Raw genomic sequence first — 20,624 nt, 5'->3', positions numbered from 1 at the left:
TCAATTGTATAGTGGATATTTTATTGTTATGATGATGACCGTCAATAGCAGTTTTGAAAAAATCAGAAAACAAATGAAGGTATTAGATGAGTTTTATTATCATGTTTGTGTTTCAGCTAACGTGTGCTGAGTAAGTGCTGAATATTATTCAAACTAATCACAAGCTATCCAATGAAAGAACAGTAATATCATTATCATTACAACAGGTCATGATTATAGTCGATAGAAGTTGGGAGGTTGAGTGACGAACAATAGTTCAATCAATCACTATGAGAGATCAAACTTGCCAATGGAAGATTAGCAGCCAATGGTTGATTGAAGAGTTGAGTAATGGAGACAATTGAAGGAGTGATGGAGTAATTCAGCCAATTACATTTCAACTAATGAGGTAGTAGGGCTTTTGTCCTCCTGGGCTGAGAATCATATAGAGAAAATAATAGTCAATGAGAGAGAAGTTATTCCACTATCGTGCCTGCAGCCGTCAAGAGTTGGACAAAAGATTTAAGAATACTATTAATTATTGACAGAGTTAATTTCTCAATTATCTATCACAATCAAACTAATAAAAGTGTGAGAATATTCTCATCCATTCTTTTCTTAAATCTTTGATTCCGATTTGTCAGACCGTTGAATTATGCCAATAATAGAAATGGACATACTTAAGAATGTAATTTTGAGCAAGTTTAAATACATATAATACTACATTGAGCCATACACTGCTTGATGACTCTTGTTTTATATTCATTTCTTTCTATATTTCTTATTTCTCGAGACAATATATCTCAATTTCTCACAACCCATTGAATACACGCCATGGAGAGATAGAAACATCTTATCAATAAAGTTTTCTTCGTTCTCGCTCGAGTTCCTCCATTGGAGATGTTGCTGTAATCTCTATCTGCTCGAGGTGAGACTCTTCCCTCATGTGTGTGGGCTTAACAGCTGCTTCCTAATCTCGCTGTGTGTCACGTTTTTCATTACCTGATTGCAGAAATTTAATTTAGCTTTGTTTACTCCATGAGAGAAAAAGTAGTAGTAGAACAATGCGTAGTGGGTGGGGGCGTCCGGAAATTCCTTGCTTTGGTAGGAGATGAGGGATGAATGTCGAGGGGTTGTGGGAGGGGGAAACTTGGCGCAAGGGATTGTTTCTGGCGGGAGGGGTTGGAGGGTAGCAGGTCCCGTTTTCTGACGGCACGGCTTAGCGCTCATTTCGCGTCTGGTTATCGGTCGAGTTGGACGTTAGCATCTCCTCATCTCAGCGCGTCGCGACGTAAAATTGCTGACGACGCAATTTGTGCGCGTTTATCGACGGCGTGTCGTTTAGTGACTATTTGGCCCCCACTGTTGAGCATTTAATCCCTGAACAAAGCTGAATCCATTCGATTGCAAATTTCATGCCCATCGTCGGCTGCAAACTGATGTGAACTTTGCACTCTCAACTTCAGGACTTTAATACCGATTGTGTTGTGTGCGGTCCATGCATTGGTGAAGTGAAGTTCATTCATGTGGAATAGCCTGTGAGGATTAATGAGGAGCAAGGAAAGCAATAGTTTTTGAGAGTGGATTGTAAGTTTTCCATCCTCTTTAACCCTTCATTACCCTTTGTAATTATAAGACATACTAGAGTGAGATTCACTCTAAACTGTCAGCATTGATTGTTGAAGATTGAAAGGTGTTATTTATAAGCAATGTTGCCAGTTTAGAGTAGGATCTCAGTGAATCTCTTATAGCGATCTTCCACCCAATCTCAGTTAGTTGAACAGTGATGAACATTTTCAGCTACTAGATTCAATTTGAAGATACAACTTTTTACTGGAAAAGGTTACAGTCTGCAGTACAAGAAATTAATGATGAAACCTGTTCGAAATCTCAAAGTCATTATTGGGAAATTTGTTCAGAAGAATCTAATATAAAACAATGATTGGATCGACTCATTATATTCTCCATAATTGATGATTAATCATTCTCATGTAACACATTCCTGCAACGTCAAATCTTGAAATAATATCATTGTTTATTCAAAATCACACTGCGTAGGCCTAATACATGCACCGCAAACATGCTGTTTCCAGAATATTCTGATTCCTATCCAGTGTTGAGTATTATGACTGACAATAACCAGGTATAGCTACAAATTTAAAACTTTTAGAATTGAAAGGAAGGGAATTTTATCAAATGACTTACGATACCTGAGAGTAGACTATACTATCAAATTCTCTTTTTAACTTAGAGCTACTCTTGAATATAAATAAAAATATAAATCTGAGTAAATCTGAGTACCCTTTTTGAAATTGTTCACTCACTGTAAATGATGTTCACTCATTGTGAGAAAACAATTTTGAAAAAGATACTTGGATTTCTATTTTTGTAGGTTATACTATTTTCTATTGCTTTACTGAGTACATATTCTTCGAGGCTATAAACGAACCATTTTCAATATTGAAAACTTGGGTAAAATCGATGGAATTCAACTACTCTTGAGTTTTTCAAATCCAGCACAATTGTCCGAATCACTCAAGTGAGTTCACAAGAGCATACGTTTGGTACTGTACCGACTATGATTACATAGCCACCATCCAATATGAACCAAAGGGTTGCAGGCAGCATGTATGATTTACAATTTCATATGAATCAGATGATGTGTAACAATAACAATTAAAATCATCACCAATAGTATTCAACATTAGTTTTTATTATTAAAGAACTTTTTTCCGACCTTAAATAACAATACGAAACTATAGTCACACAGACCGTAATCTTACTTTTTCTCAAATTTATGATGAATGAATACTTTCATTCCACTAGCAGTGTTCATCTCTGGAAATTTCAAGTACTTCAAGTAATATTTGAATTATATGTACATTCTATCATGATCGATCGCTAATTGTGATGTCAATAATGTTTGCAATTGAGATTTTAAGAAAAAGAGGACTTGTGAGTCCAAGCTTGGCCTCAAAAAAGCAGTGCTGTTCCACATTGTAAATTCACATCGATGCTTGAAATGTGTGAACATTCTGTTTCAGGAAAGGCTACCATCTGAGTGACCACATGGGACACTTCTGAGTGATAGCCTCAATTTGAGATTGGAGATAATCGAAATGACAGACAGTCGATTCAGCTCGCCAGCGCGGAGCATCGGTGAGACCTGCTCCCTGGGGGCGGCTGACTCCGAAAATGACGAGATTTTCGAGTTGACCATAGTGGAGGGCACGCCGCCTTCCCCCGACCTCACACTCATTGACGGCGGTCTCAAATTCAGGGACTTCAAGAGGGTGAGTCAATGCAATATTCAAATTTGGCAAATTGTAAAGGTTTATAGTAGTTGTGGAAAGTCGTTGAGAATGCTAAAAAATTTCTTATTCCAGGTTAAAATTCTTCAGGTCCGTATGCTCAAAAGCAATTCAGCTCGAGTTCAACTTAATTCAGGAATCACTTATGATTAATGTGATTGCATAATCCTATTAGAATAAAAACTACACTCAGAGTTCAAACCTCCAACTGATCCAGTTCCTTTCAAGGTTGTGCTTCGGGTTTTGGAAACTTTTTACATGAAATTTTTCAAAGAGTCTCGAAATGGATGGGCCTATCAAGTTATCAATATGGAGCAAATTTCTAATGAAAACTTCGAATGTTTCTCACTTTTTCGGTTATGGGTACCCAAGGTCGTAATCTTTTGGGTGAGTCATTTCAGAATTGATAGAAAATAAATTCATGAAATTTTGAGAATATAATATTCTTGAATAATATTATCGAGGATACAAAATTATCGTTCATCGTAAGACATAATTATCGATTTTTCAAAATATTAGCTCTAGGGCAACTGAATAAAAACACACATATGTTGTCAAATTCTACACAGTTTGACAACATATATGTGTGTTTTTATTCAATTATGGAACGGTTCTACAATATATATTATGCATATGCATTCATAGGCCAAAGTTATAAAAAACATAATTTTACACTTAATATGTTAAATACTAATAGAGTCTAATAAGTTCTGGCTCCACTGACATGCCTCTTCTCCAGCATCATGAACTTGTGTCAGCCCTCCATGATAGGAGTGTTGTGGACACTCAGATATTAGGTGATTCATTGATTGAATTTGTCCACATTGGCACAGAGGATCAGAGGTGTATCCCCATGCTGTCATCAGCTCAGCACACCTTCCCACCTGCGTCCTGAACCGGTTAAGGCCACACCACTCTCTACGTCTCAGATGAGTGCCAGGGACATTATCATTAGGTTCATCCACAAGGCCTTTGTTCCTGACCTCTCCCTGCAACCATCTCAGTCTCCATAGCTCCTTCTATCAATACGGTTCTACAATATTGACAATGACTCAGTCGAATTTCTAGGGCAACTCTTTCGTTTTTGGGATATCCTAAGTTGTTTGAGCAATTCAATTTGAAACTGCAATAAATTTCTTCAAATCTGGAATAGAAATTTTGTAAAATAAATTAGTGACATTTGATAGAAAATGATACCTTGGAGAGTTTGTCACCTGAATTTAATGAATCTATTTGCTGCCACTTCTGAAATTACTCACCACAAATAATTCAACATTGGAGACGCTCTTATCTCGGAAAGTTGAAAGTGAATGATCGTATGTAGCAAATTATAACTATTCTAAGAGGATTTGGATGTTGAAAAACGTTTAGTATTTTTCAAGAATTTTTGAAGATGAATTTGAAAGTTTATTGAATGATACATTTATTTTATTATACTACTTCATTACTCCCTTTAAACTCTCTAATATTATGTATTGGAAATTGTAACTGAAAAAATCACGTGCCCTCCTAGAAGAACCCATTGTGAACCATTCTAATTTAGTTAGTAACTGAAGCTTAAAAACGTTACTATGGAGATATAATAGAAAATTCGTCAAATAAATCTAGAACAAGTTGGAATGTAATTTATCAATTTAGAGGTAAATGAACTGGAAAAAAATTGAATCTTTAGCGCTTGATATTGAGAACGTACTTATGACTAATCAAGAGGAAATTGCAGCTGAATTCAATAGCTTCTTTGCGACTACTGCTCAATGAATAAATAAGAAAATTAAAAAAAAACACAACACTTATCTAATAGTACTCCTGATAACGTTCCTAGCTCCCATGTTTTGCCGCCTGATCACTTTATTCTAACACCTACAAATAAAGAGGAAATCTCAAGCATAATCAATAACTTCAAGCCAAAAAGTAGTACAGGACATGATGACATCCCGTTGAAGGTATTAAAGAGCTGTTGTGAGGCGGTTGCCCAGCCGCTTGTTTGCATTATCAACTCCATGTTCGAGAGCGGGGTATTTCCCAAAATTTTGAAGATTGCCAAGGTACTTCCACTTTTCAAAGAGGGCAGCAAACATGACATTAACAATATTATAGGCCTGTTTCGTTATTGACAGTTTTTTCAAAGATTTTTGAAACTGTGATTCTTATTAAACTGGTAACTTACCTCTCTGAACATAATCTAATTTCACCAAACCAGCATGGATTTGTAAAGAACAGGTCAACTAGTACAGCTCTCATCGAGGTTTTTGAAGGTTTAATAAAAGATATCGAAGGTGGCAACTACACTTCTGGAGTAATGCTCGACCTCTCTAAAGCTTTCGAGTGTGTAGATCATGAGATGATTTTGGAAAAATTAACTGAGCTTGGTTTGAGAGGAAAAGTGCATGATTTAATAGGATCTTACCTTTCTGATCGGTATCAGTATGTTTCTATTCATGGTAGTGACGGACAAACAGCTTCAAACCTAATCAGAATATCATCACAGGGACCATTTCTGGGACCACTTCTCTTTATACTGTACATAGATGACATCTGTTTACTTGTTCCTCTTAATAAACTCACCTTATATATGCAGATGGCACATCTTTGATTTTTCACATAAAAACTTGAATGAGATGAAGATTGATTGTAACTTGATATGCAATAGAGTCGTTCAATTTTTCAACTCACTTTCCCTCACAGTTAACTCATAGAAGAGTAGCCTCATTGACTTCAGCCGAAGACATAACGCTTTTGAACCTCAGTTGTACATAGGGGACGATGTTATTAGGAATACAGAGTACGTAAAATTACTTGGTTTGAAGTTTGATTCAAAAGTTGTATGGGATGAGCATGTAAATTATATTATCGACAAGGTCAGTAAAGGCTTATCAGAAACATTGTGAGACTTGTTCCAATGTCAGTTTCAAGAATGGTATATTCTTCACTGTTCTATTCACATGTGGCTTATGGCATAGAGTTGTGGGGTAGCAGAGTTACACTTTTTAAAAATATTCAGACAGCAAAAAAGAGCAATCCGCTACTTGGCGGGGCTGAAGTCCAATGATTCTTGTGAACAGGCTTTTGTTGACTTAAATATACTTACACTACCATCAATTAATATCTTCAAACTGTTAATTTTCACTCACAAGCATTTATCTGATGTGAATACAATTGCTGATATCCACACTTATAACTCCAGAGGGAGGAATAAACTGTCTTTGAGACAACACCGACTGCAGCTGTACGAGAAAATGCCCTCTTGTATTGGAGCTAAGTTGTTTAACGACTCACCTACCGAGCTGCAGTTCTTGTCTGATATGAGAATTTTCAAGAGTAAAGTGTATAAATTCCTTGGTTTCACAAGCCTACTACAGTGTGAAGGATTTTAGTGATAGAAGGTAGCATAGTTTGTAGGTAGGCCTACTCTAGTCTTCCATGTGTGCAACTGTATATTATAAAGTGTACTGTGTTGAATAAAAATATTATCTTATCTTATCTCATCTTATCTTATCATTGTCAGACTTATCAATCGATTAACCAATCTTATTGCATCACTTCAATTGCAAAGCTTTTCTAATTTTAATTCCCCGAATTTGGCTGAAGACAAGTGAAATTTATCAAGATAGGCAGCTAATTTACATTTTTTATATTTTGCCCTTGGCTTCCAAACAATATATCAGCTTCAGAATTTTTTTGAGCCTGGTGAAATGTGTTTGGAATGTTTCAACTGGTTAAGTTCCCCGAGTTGATTTTTTCTGAAATTTTTGTCAGGAGCTTCAGTATACCTTGACCTCATTCCACTTCTCTCCTTATGCATGACAATAAAAAATCATGATTAATTGAAATGATGGGTTTTCACGACTGCTCCATTCCAAGAGCGCAATAGAAGAATAATAATGAAACACCGGACAATAGGTTCTGATTTCTGGATGACTTGGATCACAATAATTATTAATATAATATTCTTATATTTGCAGAACAATCTACTAATATAGAGTCTTCCTCGTTTACCAAAACTCGATTCTCCATTTCCTCTGACTTACAAAAGCTTGATTGCTCAGGAGGATTTGAGTTACAAGATTATAATCTGAAGGGAAGTAGAAGATCAAAGAACGATGCCTAATCAAAGTGGTTTGAGAGCCTTGGTTTTTCAATCTCAATCAACTACCACTAATACACCACTAATAATACCACTTATACTACCACCATACACCTCAATAACATGCTGTACCTTTTAAGCGCTTTTTCCAACCTCCAATATCGAATGAGAATAATTTATTGTCAAGAGTGATTAGCGTTGTTGCATTGACGACTTAACAGAAATTATGTCATTAGCATTATGTTAATAAGTACATTTATTCTCGTGTAACCTCGTTTGTCAAAAGCTCACCACTCTATTCAGCTGAATGTGTCAACTTGGGAAGCAATCTGTTAATGGAAATCGTATTGTTCCCTCATCTTGAATAGTTAATGTTTGGACAAGGGGATGCTGCAACCACTTTTGCTTTGATAAGCCAGATCAAAACAAAGAGAATAGCTAATGTCCTCTATCGAAAGATACTTAAGGGTAGCAAAGTTGAAACATGTTTTCACCCTTCACCATTTCCACAAACATTTCAATTAGATTTGATCAGGCTATGATGATGAAGACTCATATGAATGACGATAGTTCAAATTAATGTGCTTTCATACAAAGAATAAATGGAAAAGATAAAAACAATTCTCAGGCCTTGTAAGATTTTGTATAGTGATCCTAATCTGATAATAATTATTCCAATGAATATTATTCATTGCAGCTCAATATTGGGAATCTATATTCACAAAACGATACAAGATTAATTTTTATCAATTTGTCGTCATGAGGATCATAGCTGATTTCAATCATCGTTAGAAAATGTTTGGAATGGTTTGATTTGATCCAATTCAACTAATAATCAAAGATATTGGAAAATTTAATTTTAAATGTTTGCAGAGTAATCGATGGAATGAAGTATGTGATAATCATGTTTCTCAATCCCATCTTATCAACGAAAATAATTTCAAAGATTGAGAGCAGCTATCATCTCAAGTTGAATTCTTGTTAAGGCTCATTTCTTGCCTGAATGTATGAAATCTATGAGATGCGAAGTTTAATATCTTGAAAAATGTCGGCTTTTATCTTGATTGTATAATGATTTTAGATGGAACATCATTCAATAGCCTGATTTAGGACTTTTTATACCACAGAGGTACGCTTGTAGTGTTCTTATAGTCTTCACTATTAACTTCTTATGATTTTTATATCCAAACGAACACATGATCAGGATTTATGAATATAATTATAAGATTCTAATACTTGAACCTCAAACCTTAAATAGCATACAATAGATCTCATTACTAAACATGCAACGACTGAAACATTGAGTTGAGAATATTTATGCCTTTTGAATATTTACACGCCTGGTACATCCTCGTTTGGATGTTTCAACGTTAAGTCACATACTCTGAATGAAATTATATTGCCAAATAAAGGCTACTCTACATATTAGGTGAAAATCGATTCAGCAAAGTCTAATCACCAAATGCTATCATATTGCCTGAAATATTCCATATCTACATATTAGGTGGAGTTCGATTTGGCGAAGTGTGATCACCAACTCTCACTCGAATCATATTGCCAAAAATAATCGCAAACAAGTCTGGCAAGTCGATGTGGAGGCGGCAACAGGCTTAGCCGAGGCTTTGGGTGAAATTGAGAGAAAGCCACTGCTTTTATTAGATGGGATTTGGGAAACCGATCCTGGGCTGAGTTTTAAAAGAGGGGCTTGCTCGCCAAACTCTCAAGTCTTGAGAAGAGCCAGATAGACAGCACCTTGCTTTGCCTCAGCCTCTACCTACCTACAACCCCCATTGATACCACTACCACTACTTCACCACCACCTCATCCTTTTCTGCCTCATTTTGCTCTTCAACACTTTTCTTTCCCCTCTTTCTCCTCTTGTGTTAGAACTTTACTTCCTCTCACCAACGCTCGACTAGGTTCAGTCCGTTTTTGATCAGATCGGACGTCGAGTATGCGCGCGTGCGTTTGTGTGCGCGTGAGATCGCACAGACTGCACACCAACTACTGCTAACAAAAGCCATCCTCCTTTACTCGAGACTTAAAAGCTGTAAACCTCATATTCTAGAGATTTACTTCGTTTTTGCCATTCAACCCTTACTTTAAAGATTTTTCGTGTACTATACTCGATGTCTTTGCTTCTCATAAATCCTCTATAATATTTCTGTGTACTTAATTTCTTAGATCGACGATAATCTCTTGGAAGCTGATACTTAGAGAGAATTGAATATATGCATAATTCCAACATCACCAACCCCGCCCCCCCATCATCAGTGACAAACCCAGCCTTGCCTCACTCTCGAACCTACCACCACCCTGCCATATTCCGCCCTCCTTACCCAACCGTTTGCCCCAACAATCTACATCTCCTTCAATCCATCAAGAAAACGTTGAAAATCACACTGTCCTCAACCTATCCTCAAGAAACCTTTCACCTACAGATCAATCAGTCCTCAACAAGGGTCTCACTTTTGCCCCAACTCCCAAGCTTAATGCCATAAAACCTTCTCTCTGATACTGTTCACTTCACTAGATATCTCAGATGGCAAGTATACTTCAGTGTCAACAACACTTATGACCCTTCTTGCCCTCACCCCTCGACTACTTCTGACCAAATCATCAAAAAGTTTGCCCCAAAATCCAATCGTGAACCTAAGTCTGTCCCAGCCAACCACCCTGTTGAAATCTTCTGCAATTTACTCCTGAACAAAGTCAGCTCTAAAAAATTCATTGAATCCCTCACTCCAACTCCCAACCTCACACCCCAAGAGTTCAAATCCATCGAAGACCTTCGCTCTGACCCCAGTATTTTCATCACCAAAGCTGACAAAAGCTCAACTGTAGTCTCACTGAACACCACAGATTACATCAATGAAGCCAACCGGCAACTCACCAACCCTGAACAGTATCAACTTCTGCCTTCTGACCCTACTCCACAAATCCAAAAGAAAGTCTTCAAATTTCTGATGCAATACGGTCCATTTGAAGGCCTCTCGGACTCAGACATCAACATCCTTTCGCCAGACTCTCCCAACACACCACACTTCTATCTTCTTCCAAAAATTCATAAAGAAGGCAATCCTGGTCGTCCCATTGTTTCAAGCATAAATAGCCCAACTGAACGAATCTCTGCCCTTGTTGATTTCCACCTCCAACCCATTGTTACCTCCCTACCCTCTCATATCAGAGACTCCTTCCACTTCATAGATATCCTAAGAAACACAACCCTTCCAACTGACCAACAACTCCTCCTTGTTACCTTGATGTAGCCTCTCTCTACACTTCCATCCCCCATTCTGAAGGCTTAAAATCCCTTGAGAATTACCTTTCCTCACAACCCACACCCTCCACCCCTTCAACCACCTTCCTAGTAAACCTTGCCAAACTGGTGCTCACAAGCAATGCCTTCAGGTTTGAAGATACATATTATCTTCATACCCAGGGTACAGCCATGGGCACCAGGATGGCACCATCCTATGCAAACCTATTCATTGGCCTCCTTGAACAGGATTTCCTTTCCAAACAAACCCTATCCCTCCTGATATGGCTCCGTTTCATTGACGACATATTCCTCATATGGCCTCATGGACATGATACCCTCTCCCACTTCCTCAATCAACTCAACTCCAACTACTCTGTCTCCTTCACCTGGAATATTTCTGAATCCTCCATCAACTTCCTAGATGTCAATGTAACCTTTCCAACTCCAATACCTTATCCAACAATACTTTCACCAAATCCACCCACACTCAACAGTTCCTACACCCTTGAGAGTTGCCATCCCTACCACATCAAAAGATCCCTCCCACGTTCCCTCTCAATCCGAGGCCAAAAAATTTGCAGTTATCCCCATCATCTTGACCAGTACCTCAAAAAAATCCACCAATCCCTCCTGAAATGTAACTTTCCTGAATGGTTGTTACAGGAACAAATGTCCTGCAAAACTGACACTAAACCAACCACAAAAAATTCCCAAATCCCACAAACTCCAAAGCTCTGTACCATCTACTTGGAATTGAAAACCTCAAACCTGTCCTTGAAGATATGTTCCATGTCGTCTCCTCCAATCCCCTCTACCAAACACATCACTCACCTCTGATGAAATCCGAACTCCACCTGGTACTCTACCTTGCAAACGCCCCCGCTGTAAAACCTACCCTATCACTGATTCTTCCATCTCCTTTACCAGTCCTATCACCAACTACACCCATCAAATCCATCAATCCAGTAATTGCATCTCCAAAAATTGCATCCACCTCCTTTCCTGCAGCTTGTGTCCTGCCTTCTACATACGTGAAATCACCACTGCCCTAAACCTCCGGATCAACAATAATAGGGCTTCCTTTAAAAAAAAATACTTCCCTACCCATCCCTACCCATGGCTCTGAGCACAAAAAGAACTTTGAACAATGCTTCAAAGTCAAAGTCCTTGCCACCCTCCCTCCCACAGCCCCCTCCATAGATGTCAGGACAAAAGAATAGGCTTTTATTTGGGTGCTTGGAGCTGCTTCCAGTCCTGGTCTCAACAGACAGCAATAGTACCATAGCTATCAACTGTTCAATTAAATTGAAATAAATTTAATTGAAGAGTTGATAGCTATGATACTATTGCTATGGTACTATATATATATATATTATATATATATATATAATATATATATATATATAATATATATATATATATATTATATATATATATAAGAGACGACAGCCTCAACGTGTCTCCCTTATGGAAGTTAATTTTGAATACCAAACGCCCAGTACCTGGTACAATGAAACCCGCTACAGCACCATTGTCACCAAAACAAGACAACATTCCTGGAATTTCACTCACCCAACAGCGCCAGCACAAGCAAGTGGAAGGAGGGGGTAGGAGGTATGCTCTTCGACCCAGAAAGAATACCTAGGACTCAGTGTGGATTTCGACGCCACCCTCAGAAGATGTCGTCTGCGATGGCGACGAAACGTCAGACTCAAGTAAGTCAAAACAAACGGATGTACCCGGTTAATTCTTTTACATATAATATATCCATCCGCGAAACACTCATATATATATATATATATATGAATTAAATTAATTATGATATGATGAAATTTATTTCAATTTAATTGAACAGTTGATAGCTATGATACTATTGCTGTCTGTTGAGACCTGGACTGGAAGCAGCTCCAAGCACCCAAATAAAAGCCAATCCTTTTGTCTTGACATCTATGGAGGGGGCTGTGGGAGGGAGGGTGGCAAGGACTTTGACTTTGAAGCATTGTTCAAAGTTCTTTTTGTGCTCAGAGCCAGCTATACAGGGTGATTCACGAGGATATGCGGTAACTTTGGAAGCTCATTCAATATGTAAAAATAATGAAAAAAACTTATATAAACATAGGTCCGGAAATGTTTCGTTAGCGAGTTATACAGAGTTAAAGATTTCGCCTGGATTTCAGTTCCGCTGAGTAAATGAAGACTCTCTGAAATTCTGGGAAGTTAAATTTAGGGGCAAATGCCATTGTTTCTTATGGTTTTTTACCTGAAAAATTGATTAGAACAGGTCCCAGAACTGTAAGATGAGTAGTTTTTGAGTAATCCAGTGTAAAATGCAAAAACATTGAGTAAAAAAACACAATTTTTACATTTGGCCAGCAATCGCTTTGTTATTTTACCAATAAACTGATCAAATTTCAGAACAAAACTTGTAGAAATTTAATTCTAAACAAAACGGTATGATTAAAGTATACAGAAAGTGAACAGATAATCGATTAAAGGAAGTTTTATTGAAAACTGTAATGTAAAGTTATGCAATAAAATTACAGTAAATGCTCAAAAATGTTGCCATTAACTTCAATGCATCTTTCTGCTCGTTTAAGAATTGCTCTTGTTGCTTTTCGTAGTTCTACGGGGCTCTCCTTTAACTGCACAAAGGCTTCATTAATTCGATCAAGTAACGCCTCACGGGAATTTACTTTGACCTCGTAAACATGATCTTTCATCCATCCCCATATGCAGAAGTCCAATGGCGTATGATCTGGTGACCTTGGTGGCCAGTGTATAGGACTACCACGACCGATCCATTTATTTGGGAACTGATGATTTAGATAGGTGGAAACATCATTTGAAAAATGTGGCGGTGCGCCATCATGCTGGAAGTACATCTTGCGTCGCGTTGCAAGAGGAACATCTTCCAGCAATGTCGGTAATTCTTCTTGAAGAAACTGTAAGTACGCCTGACCTGTTAAGCGCTCTAGAAAAATAAACGGTCCAATTAGCTTATCATCAATAACACCACACCATACATTAATGTTAAAACGGTATTGAAAGTTACGTTCAATTGTTGCATGAGGGTTCTCTTCTGCCCATGAATGTTGGTTTCGTAAATTGTTGATACCATCACGAGTGAACTGTGACTCATCGGTAAATAAAATGTACTTGAAGAGTTGACGATGATTGACTAACCAATTGCAGTACTCCAAGCGATGTTCATTGTCTCCTGGTTGTAAATGCTGTACTTTTTGTTTATGGTAGGGATAAAGGTTGTTCTTATTAAGTGTTCTCCAAACTTTACTTTGCGAAACCCTAAACCGCTTTGAAATACGTCTTGTACTAATACCTGGACTACGTTCAACAGCAGCAATAATGTTTTCTTCTACATTAACATCATGTTGGCGAGGGCGGTCAGACTGGATCTTTACGCTTGGAAGTGATCCTGTTTCCCGTAACGTACGAAATGTAGAAATAATGGTTCTAGCATTTGGAATTCTACGATAAGGGTAACGTTGTCTGTATTCTTCCACAGCGATTGTAGCATTGCCTTCACATACACCGTAAATAAACACCATATCGGCGTATTCTTCAGTTGAAAATAAGTATGGCATTACTACTCCAACAATTTAATAATTACTATGGACAAAACAATGCTAACACGACTAAAATTCAATACGACGAACAGAACAATACACACATGGACTAAAACTCAGTTGTTACCTCTCAAGGAATTAAATTCTACATTTCAAATCACATCATTGTTGATCAGCTGTTATTGTAGTGCCAACTTATGAAAAACAAATTATCCACTCAACATGTGTATTTTTTTTTTATTATTTATGTTTGTTGTTTATGTTTATTTCTTTATTTTAAAACTGTGTTTTAATATTATTTTATTTTGAAATTTTAGTAAAAAAATTAAGGTGTTAAATTTAAGTAAAAATCATTAACTTTTTACAGATCTTTAATAAGAAATCAACAGATTTATTGTCAGCCAAATGAAAAACGTGTGTTGTTCTGTTTTCAATAAAACTTCCTTTAATCGATTATCTGTTCACTTTCTGTATACTTCAATCATACCGTTTTGTTTAGAATTAAATTTTCTACAAGTTTTGTTCTGAAATTTGATCAGTTTATTGGTAAAATAACAAAGCGATTGCTGGCCAAATGTAAAAATTGTGTTTTTTTACTCAATGTTTTTGAATTTTACACTGGATTACTCAAAAACTACTCATCTTACAGTTCTGGGACCTGTTCTAATCAATTTTTCAGGTAAAAACCATAAGAAACAATGGCATTTGCCCCTAAATTTAACTTCCCAGAATTTCAGAGAGTCTTCATTTACTCAGCGGAACTGAAATCCAGGCGAAATCTTTAACCCTGTATAACTCGCTAACGAAACATTTCCGGACACATGTTTATATAAGTTTTTTTCATTATTTTTACATATTGGATGAGCTCTCAAAGTTACCGCATATCCTCGTGAATCACCCTGTATATAACAAACCTATTTGATAAATTCAACAATGTTATCAGATATGATGAAAATATTTCAAAAATCTTATTTCCTCTGCTGGTACATCTGCTTGTTGTAAGTGGCACAAATTTAAGTATGACACTCCTGTCGGTTTGGATCGTGCCCATGACTACATCAACTCTTTGTCAGCTCAAATACCAGGAGAGGCATTCTATTTTGCAGGTGTTGAAGCAAGTGACGTCTTGGCTGCTATTCTGAGGATAGGGAGTAATGCTGTTGGGGCTGATGGTCTTACTTTGAAATATATTAAAATCATGCTTCCTCTTATACTTCCCTTCATCACCCACGTCATAAACGCTGATCTAATGACTTCTGTTTTTCCCGATAGGTGGAAGTCATCCATAATCATACCTTTGAACAAAATTCCCAACCCTTCCTCCCTTTCCGACTACAGACCCATCAGCTTATTATCTGTGCTCTCCAAAGTCCTAGAAATCATTGTCCACAAACAGATCAGTGAGTTCATTTCCAGAAGGAGGCTTATCAGTGACTTTCAGTCAAGAAGTCACAGCACTAATTCTGCTCTTCTCAAAGTGACTGATGACGTTTGCAGAGCAATGGTTTGCAAGGAACTCACACTCATTGCCCTGGTTGATTTGAGCAAGACCTTCGACTGTGTGTTCCATCCCATCCTATTGTACAGACTTGAGGGAATGGGCTTCTCTCATTCGACAGTGGCATGGGTGCGGTCCTACTTGCAGAATAGGCTACAGTGTGTGAGACTTGAGGGATCCTCTTCTCGCTGGCGACCAGTGGGACGAGGTGTTCCTCAGGGGTCAATTTGGATCCTCTGCTAGTTAGTGTATACATTGAAAATTTCACATATGTACTAAATACAACTGAGCATCACTTGTATGCTGACGATTTGCAGCTCTACAGGCATTTCAAGGTTGATGACACTACTGCAGCTGTGAATGAGATGAACCATGATCTTCTGGACGCAAAATAATGGCCTGGAAATTAATGAAAGCAAATCACAGGTCATAGTTGTAGGTCATTCAAGACTCTTGACTAGACTGAGCCTTAATGACTTACCCCACATAAGAATCAACGACGTCCAACTTGACTACAGCACCAGGGTGAAGAATCTAGGTTTGACTCTTACAAGCACTCTTGACTAGACAGACCATGTTAACTTGACTTGTAACAGAGTTGTAGCTGGCATTTACCCGTTGAAAAGGATTGGGCACCATTCACCTTTCCTGCGAAAATAATGTTGGTTAAAACATTGATATTCCCCTTTTTTTCTATTCTGACTTAGTGACTATGGACATGACAGTTCATTTTACCCAGAGATTGCAGCGTGCTCAGAATTACTGTGTGCGCTTCATCTTTGGTTTACGATGTGACGAACATATTACTCAATATTTTGGACAGCTCAAACTTCTGAGACTGCACGAGTATAGGAGTCACCATACACTCAAAAAATTGAAATTTGAATTTTTTTTGTTATCCCCCTTAGTGCAGAAAGTGTGTGCCTCCCCGTATGACCCCTCTAACAAGCACTGGTGTGTGTGTGTGTGTGTGTGTGTGTGTTGTAGAAATTAATTACAAAGCTCCAGTAACATAATATTTTATGGGCAAGTATAATGTTATTAGTAATTAAATAGTAGTGTGAAGAAATTTAAGTTATTAGAATTATTACGTCTCCTCAACTAATTTTTTTCTCTCTCATTTTCAGTGGAAACCGAGATGGGGCGTCCTCACAAAGCTCTCTCCAGCAGCAGGTATGTCAATTTTATCATTGGGAAAATGTCACTTTATGCACTATAAATATCACTATATACTTCCTCAATAGGTTGAGAACAGTTGTTCTACAGAGTTTGAGCTTGAGTATAAAGAGATTGTGTACAGAGAGCTTCAAGATTCTGCCAAAATTTTCAGGGATGATTGAGCTTGGAAGTCGATACAGAAGTTTTGTTTGGGTAATGGCGCTGCTACTTTTGAGGGGTCCAGGGGGCTGAGCTCCCTTGCAAGACGGATCAACGTTGTCCACAGCTCAATAGAAATTAATATTTTTTATAATACACCTGACTAATTGGCAACGTCTATTGGTGCAGGTTGAAGGGGAGGGTGGACTAATCTGTTCCAATTTCCATCGGACTATTTTCGTATGGTTGGCTAAAATAGCTCAAATTCTCATTACATGATGAACCACTTTTGAATGTTGTTGGGCATTTGAACAAGAATCTGCAGCTCAAACCATATTCCAATTCATGACAATAATCCGAAAATTATTGCATTTGTGTTTCAAACCACAACACATGTTCCCAACTCCAATATGTCGTTCAGCAAGTTTAATAATAGTAGTTTGATACATTTGGTAGGATGTGTCCCTCCTGATGCTGTAATTGTTACTGTCTTTTTATCATGACCCAATTTGCTAGCGAATCTTTTGTCAATATATAATGTATCAAGTTTCGCATGCGTTTCAAGTGTGATACACTAATACTGTATCTAACACTAGTAATATGTGCATTTATCTGCAATGAGATGATGTTTTCATTCATTTATTCCTGTTAACACAAATCATAGAATCAGTAGAGCAAAATGCTTCTCCACCAAATCGTAGTAAATAACATGCTCCAAAAATGAAGTTATGATTCCATTTCATCAATATTTCTAGTCCAATTTTCATTATAAATGATCAGAGAAAACCACGTTCACATTAGATATCCTTCTTTTACACTAAGACTCACTCAGTCATCACTAAACTCCTGGATTGAATGTGAAAAAATAACTTACTATGCAATCGATTTATGTATAATTAATTTTATTTTGTACACCACTTCACATTGAAAGCAGAAGAATCTGAATAAGGAACTTCAAATAGTCAAGTAGACTACAGTTATTCATTGTAGTAGATGACTATGTTATAAGTGATGGAATGTTCTACCACGGTATGCATTCACATCGACAGCAGAATAATCTGTATCCAGATATCTTGCGATGCCTAGAAAGTGGAAAATAAATTTGGTTGAATAATTTTTTTTGTAAAGAAATATCACTCGCCTGAATAAATTCAGAAAACGATACAAGTACCCAGCAATCGTTTATGCTAATTATCGAGCAAAACCCGTGGAAACAATGCGATTATCTCGGTTGAGGTTCCAAACAATTATTCTTACCGACTCTTTTTATTGGTGGGGAGGCTCCTGGCTACACAACAGCAGCAGTAGAGACAGTATTTATGGTGAGCTTAAAAATCTCCGAGAAAGAAGGCAAACATTTGCCCAGTGGAGGAGGCGATCCTCCGCAGGTTGGGGATGATGACGACTGTTGAAAGAAGGGGATGGTGAGTGGGAAAGGAGAGAGAAAATCGTCGTAATGAAGGGCTGTAGTAATCGCCACCCTTACTAAAGAGTGGGAGGGGGGCGAGGGTAGTGGTCTGCTGTTTACGAGGTTCGCTTAATTAGTGTGCGTGGGGTGAGTTAAGAGAGGGGGGTCTGAGGGGGGAGTAGCTACCCTGCAATCTTTTACTGCGGCCAGTTCGAGAGGACAGGCAGCAACCAGACCCAGGCACCCAGCTTGTAAATTACTGCAGTATCATTGAATACGAATGCCGGCTCTCAACGATCGACGGTACAAATTGATTACACGGATTTATTTATATTCAGCGGGCTGCTGCTCGAATCTGAAACGTGGCACCGCGCTGCTGATCTGATGCTGACTCTTTACTGCTGACTTCATCTGGTCAACCAATACCGATAGACAGTTTAGAATCATGATAACAGCGTGGGGCTCAGAAATAGCGAAGCCAATAGAGAGGGTTCTAGTGAGGAAGAGAGTCGATATAGTGAGAAAGAGGTGGAATGAGAGTATAAGAGGAAGATAGAGTGAGAGAGAGAAAATAGAGAATGAGAGAGTTTGAGAGAGGACTGAAGGGGATGATCACACGTAGCCTGCACTCACTCCACGAAGGGATTTTGTCCCTACAATTAAAACATGACTGAATGTTATCGCTGTAAGCATTTACCAAAACAGTATCATCATCCTCCCCCTCATGAGTATCAGACACATAAACATGACAGTTTGAAGCGGCCGTGAAATGAAGATTTCGATTTTCAACAGAGGTTCGATGATTTAAACAAACTAAATTATTAATATATTCATACCCGAATAATTAAAAGGGGAATTCGAAATATGACTCATATTTCCAATGTTCGATGTCACAAACCTGAGGCGAAAAGAGGAAATACTCTTGAGTATTGGGTATCACTACTCATAAGATATTGTAGTAGACTCACTACTCATATTAAGATGAATTTAATAAAATAGAGCCAATAAATTATTGAGATCTGGGATATTGTTTTAAAATGAAAAGCCTTCTTCCCAACAGAGAATTTCGTATGACGACGAAGATAATTGAATTTTTTGACTCTCCAGGAATGTGATGATTCTGTGTTTGTTATGTTAGATTGAAAAGTTTATAATCACAGTCACGATTCATGTGGGCGGTTAACGTCATCATTTATTGCTTAAATATTAATAGATCAGTAGTTTCTACTACCAGCCAACATTAGTGTCACTCATGACGAAAAACACGTCGGAGCTGAACCCTTTGTCATGCTGCAGCTGCAGCTCTCAGCCTCAGCCATGATTCATGAGGCGGTTGGAGCCATCAATTGCAGTCGAAATCCTTGGAGTGCACTTTGCGTCAAGTCTACAAATGGCGGGTGTCGTTGCACAATTCGAGCACTAGGCAGAGCTGCGGCTCGAGTATAGGGGTAATTTTTCTAAAGGGGTCCGCGGAGGTGTGGTGTGAAAAAAGCGGCAGCCACCCTTGTAATTTCTGTTGTGCCCGGTATGCTCCTCTGGTTATTGTTTGTGGGGGAGCACACAACTCTGGCTAAAACAATGACATTGAATCCTTCTTGCTCTCGCAGCGAGCAGCGCACGAGTTCTGCTCTGCTCTCAATGTTTCATCTCGACGTGGCTGCCGCACAAAAGCACAACAAAATGGAAGTAGTACTCTCTCCTTTATCGAAACGACTCTCTGCGCCAAGAGTTTCTTTGTGCACAAAGTACGGTGTGTGTTTCTTAGCTGCATGAATAGTTGTACTCTTTATCTCGAAAACATGCATAGAACAATGAATTGTATGTGGAGTCCTTCCTGTACATATTCATGCTGATTTATTCGATGAGATTATACTTATCTACTGTAGAACTATCTAGTATTATCAATTTATTCATGGAATCTAAACAATAGAGAACAAGAAAGAAACAATAGAGCCAGGAGTCGATGAGTGAAAAGCATCTATTCTTCCTGATTCTGATGAGTGGTCCAAGTATATGTGTGATATGATCATTCTTCATAATAATTCAAAGAATGTTATTTTCAGAAAAGTCACAAAGTGTTCAAATTGCCTTTTTTCCGATACCTATATGAAGAAATGATTTAATTGTTATACATGAAAGTATATTATGGATAAAAATTGTTTTGAGATATTCCTGTTAGGT

The 20,624-nt window shown here is 37.9% G+C and overlaps 1 protein-coding gene across 1 annotated transcript in view; it reads left to right on the top strand.

Moving 5' to 3' along the window:
• Nucleotides 1-1,207: 1,207 nt before the first annotated feature.
• LOC111049377 overlaps nt 1,208-20,624 on the top strand; it is a 308,007-nt gene continuing 288,590 nt past the window's right edge. The window contains exons 1-3 of the mRNA XM_039435586.1: nt 1,208-1,566; nt 3,024-3,272; nt 16,846-16,891. Of these exons, the coding sequence (XP_039291520.1) occupies nt 3,099-3,272; nt 16,846-16,891 (220 nt within the window). The 5' untranslated portion in view covers nt 1,208-1,566; nt 3,024-3,098. The remainder of the gene's footprint in view (nt 1,567-3,023; nt 3,273-16,845; nt 16,892-20,624) is intronic.

Source organism: Nilaparvata lugens, chromosome 1 (genome assembly GCF_014356525.2).
Source record: "Nilaparvata lugens isolate BPH chromosome 1, ASM1435652v1, whole genome shotgun sequence".
Taxonomy (NCBI): Eukaryota; Metazoa; Arthropoda; class Insecta; order Hemiptera; family Delphacidae; genus Nilaparvata; species Nilaparvata lugens.
The sequence above is the reverse complement of the archived record's forward strand: the minus strand, read 5'-3'. Positions and strand labels throughout refer to the sequence as shown.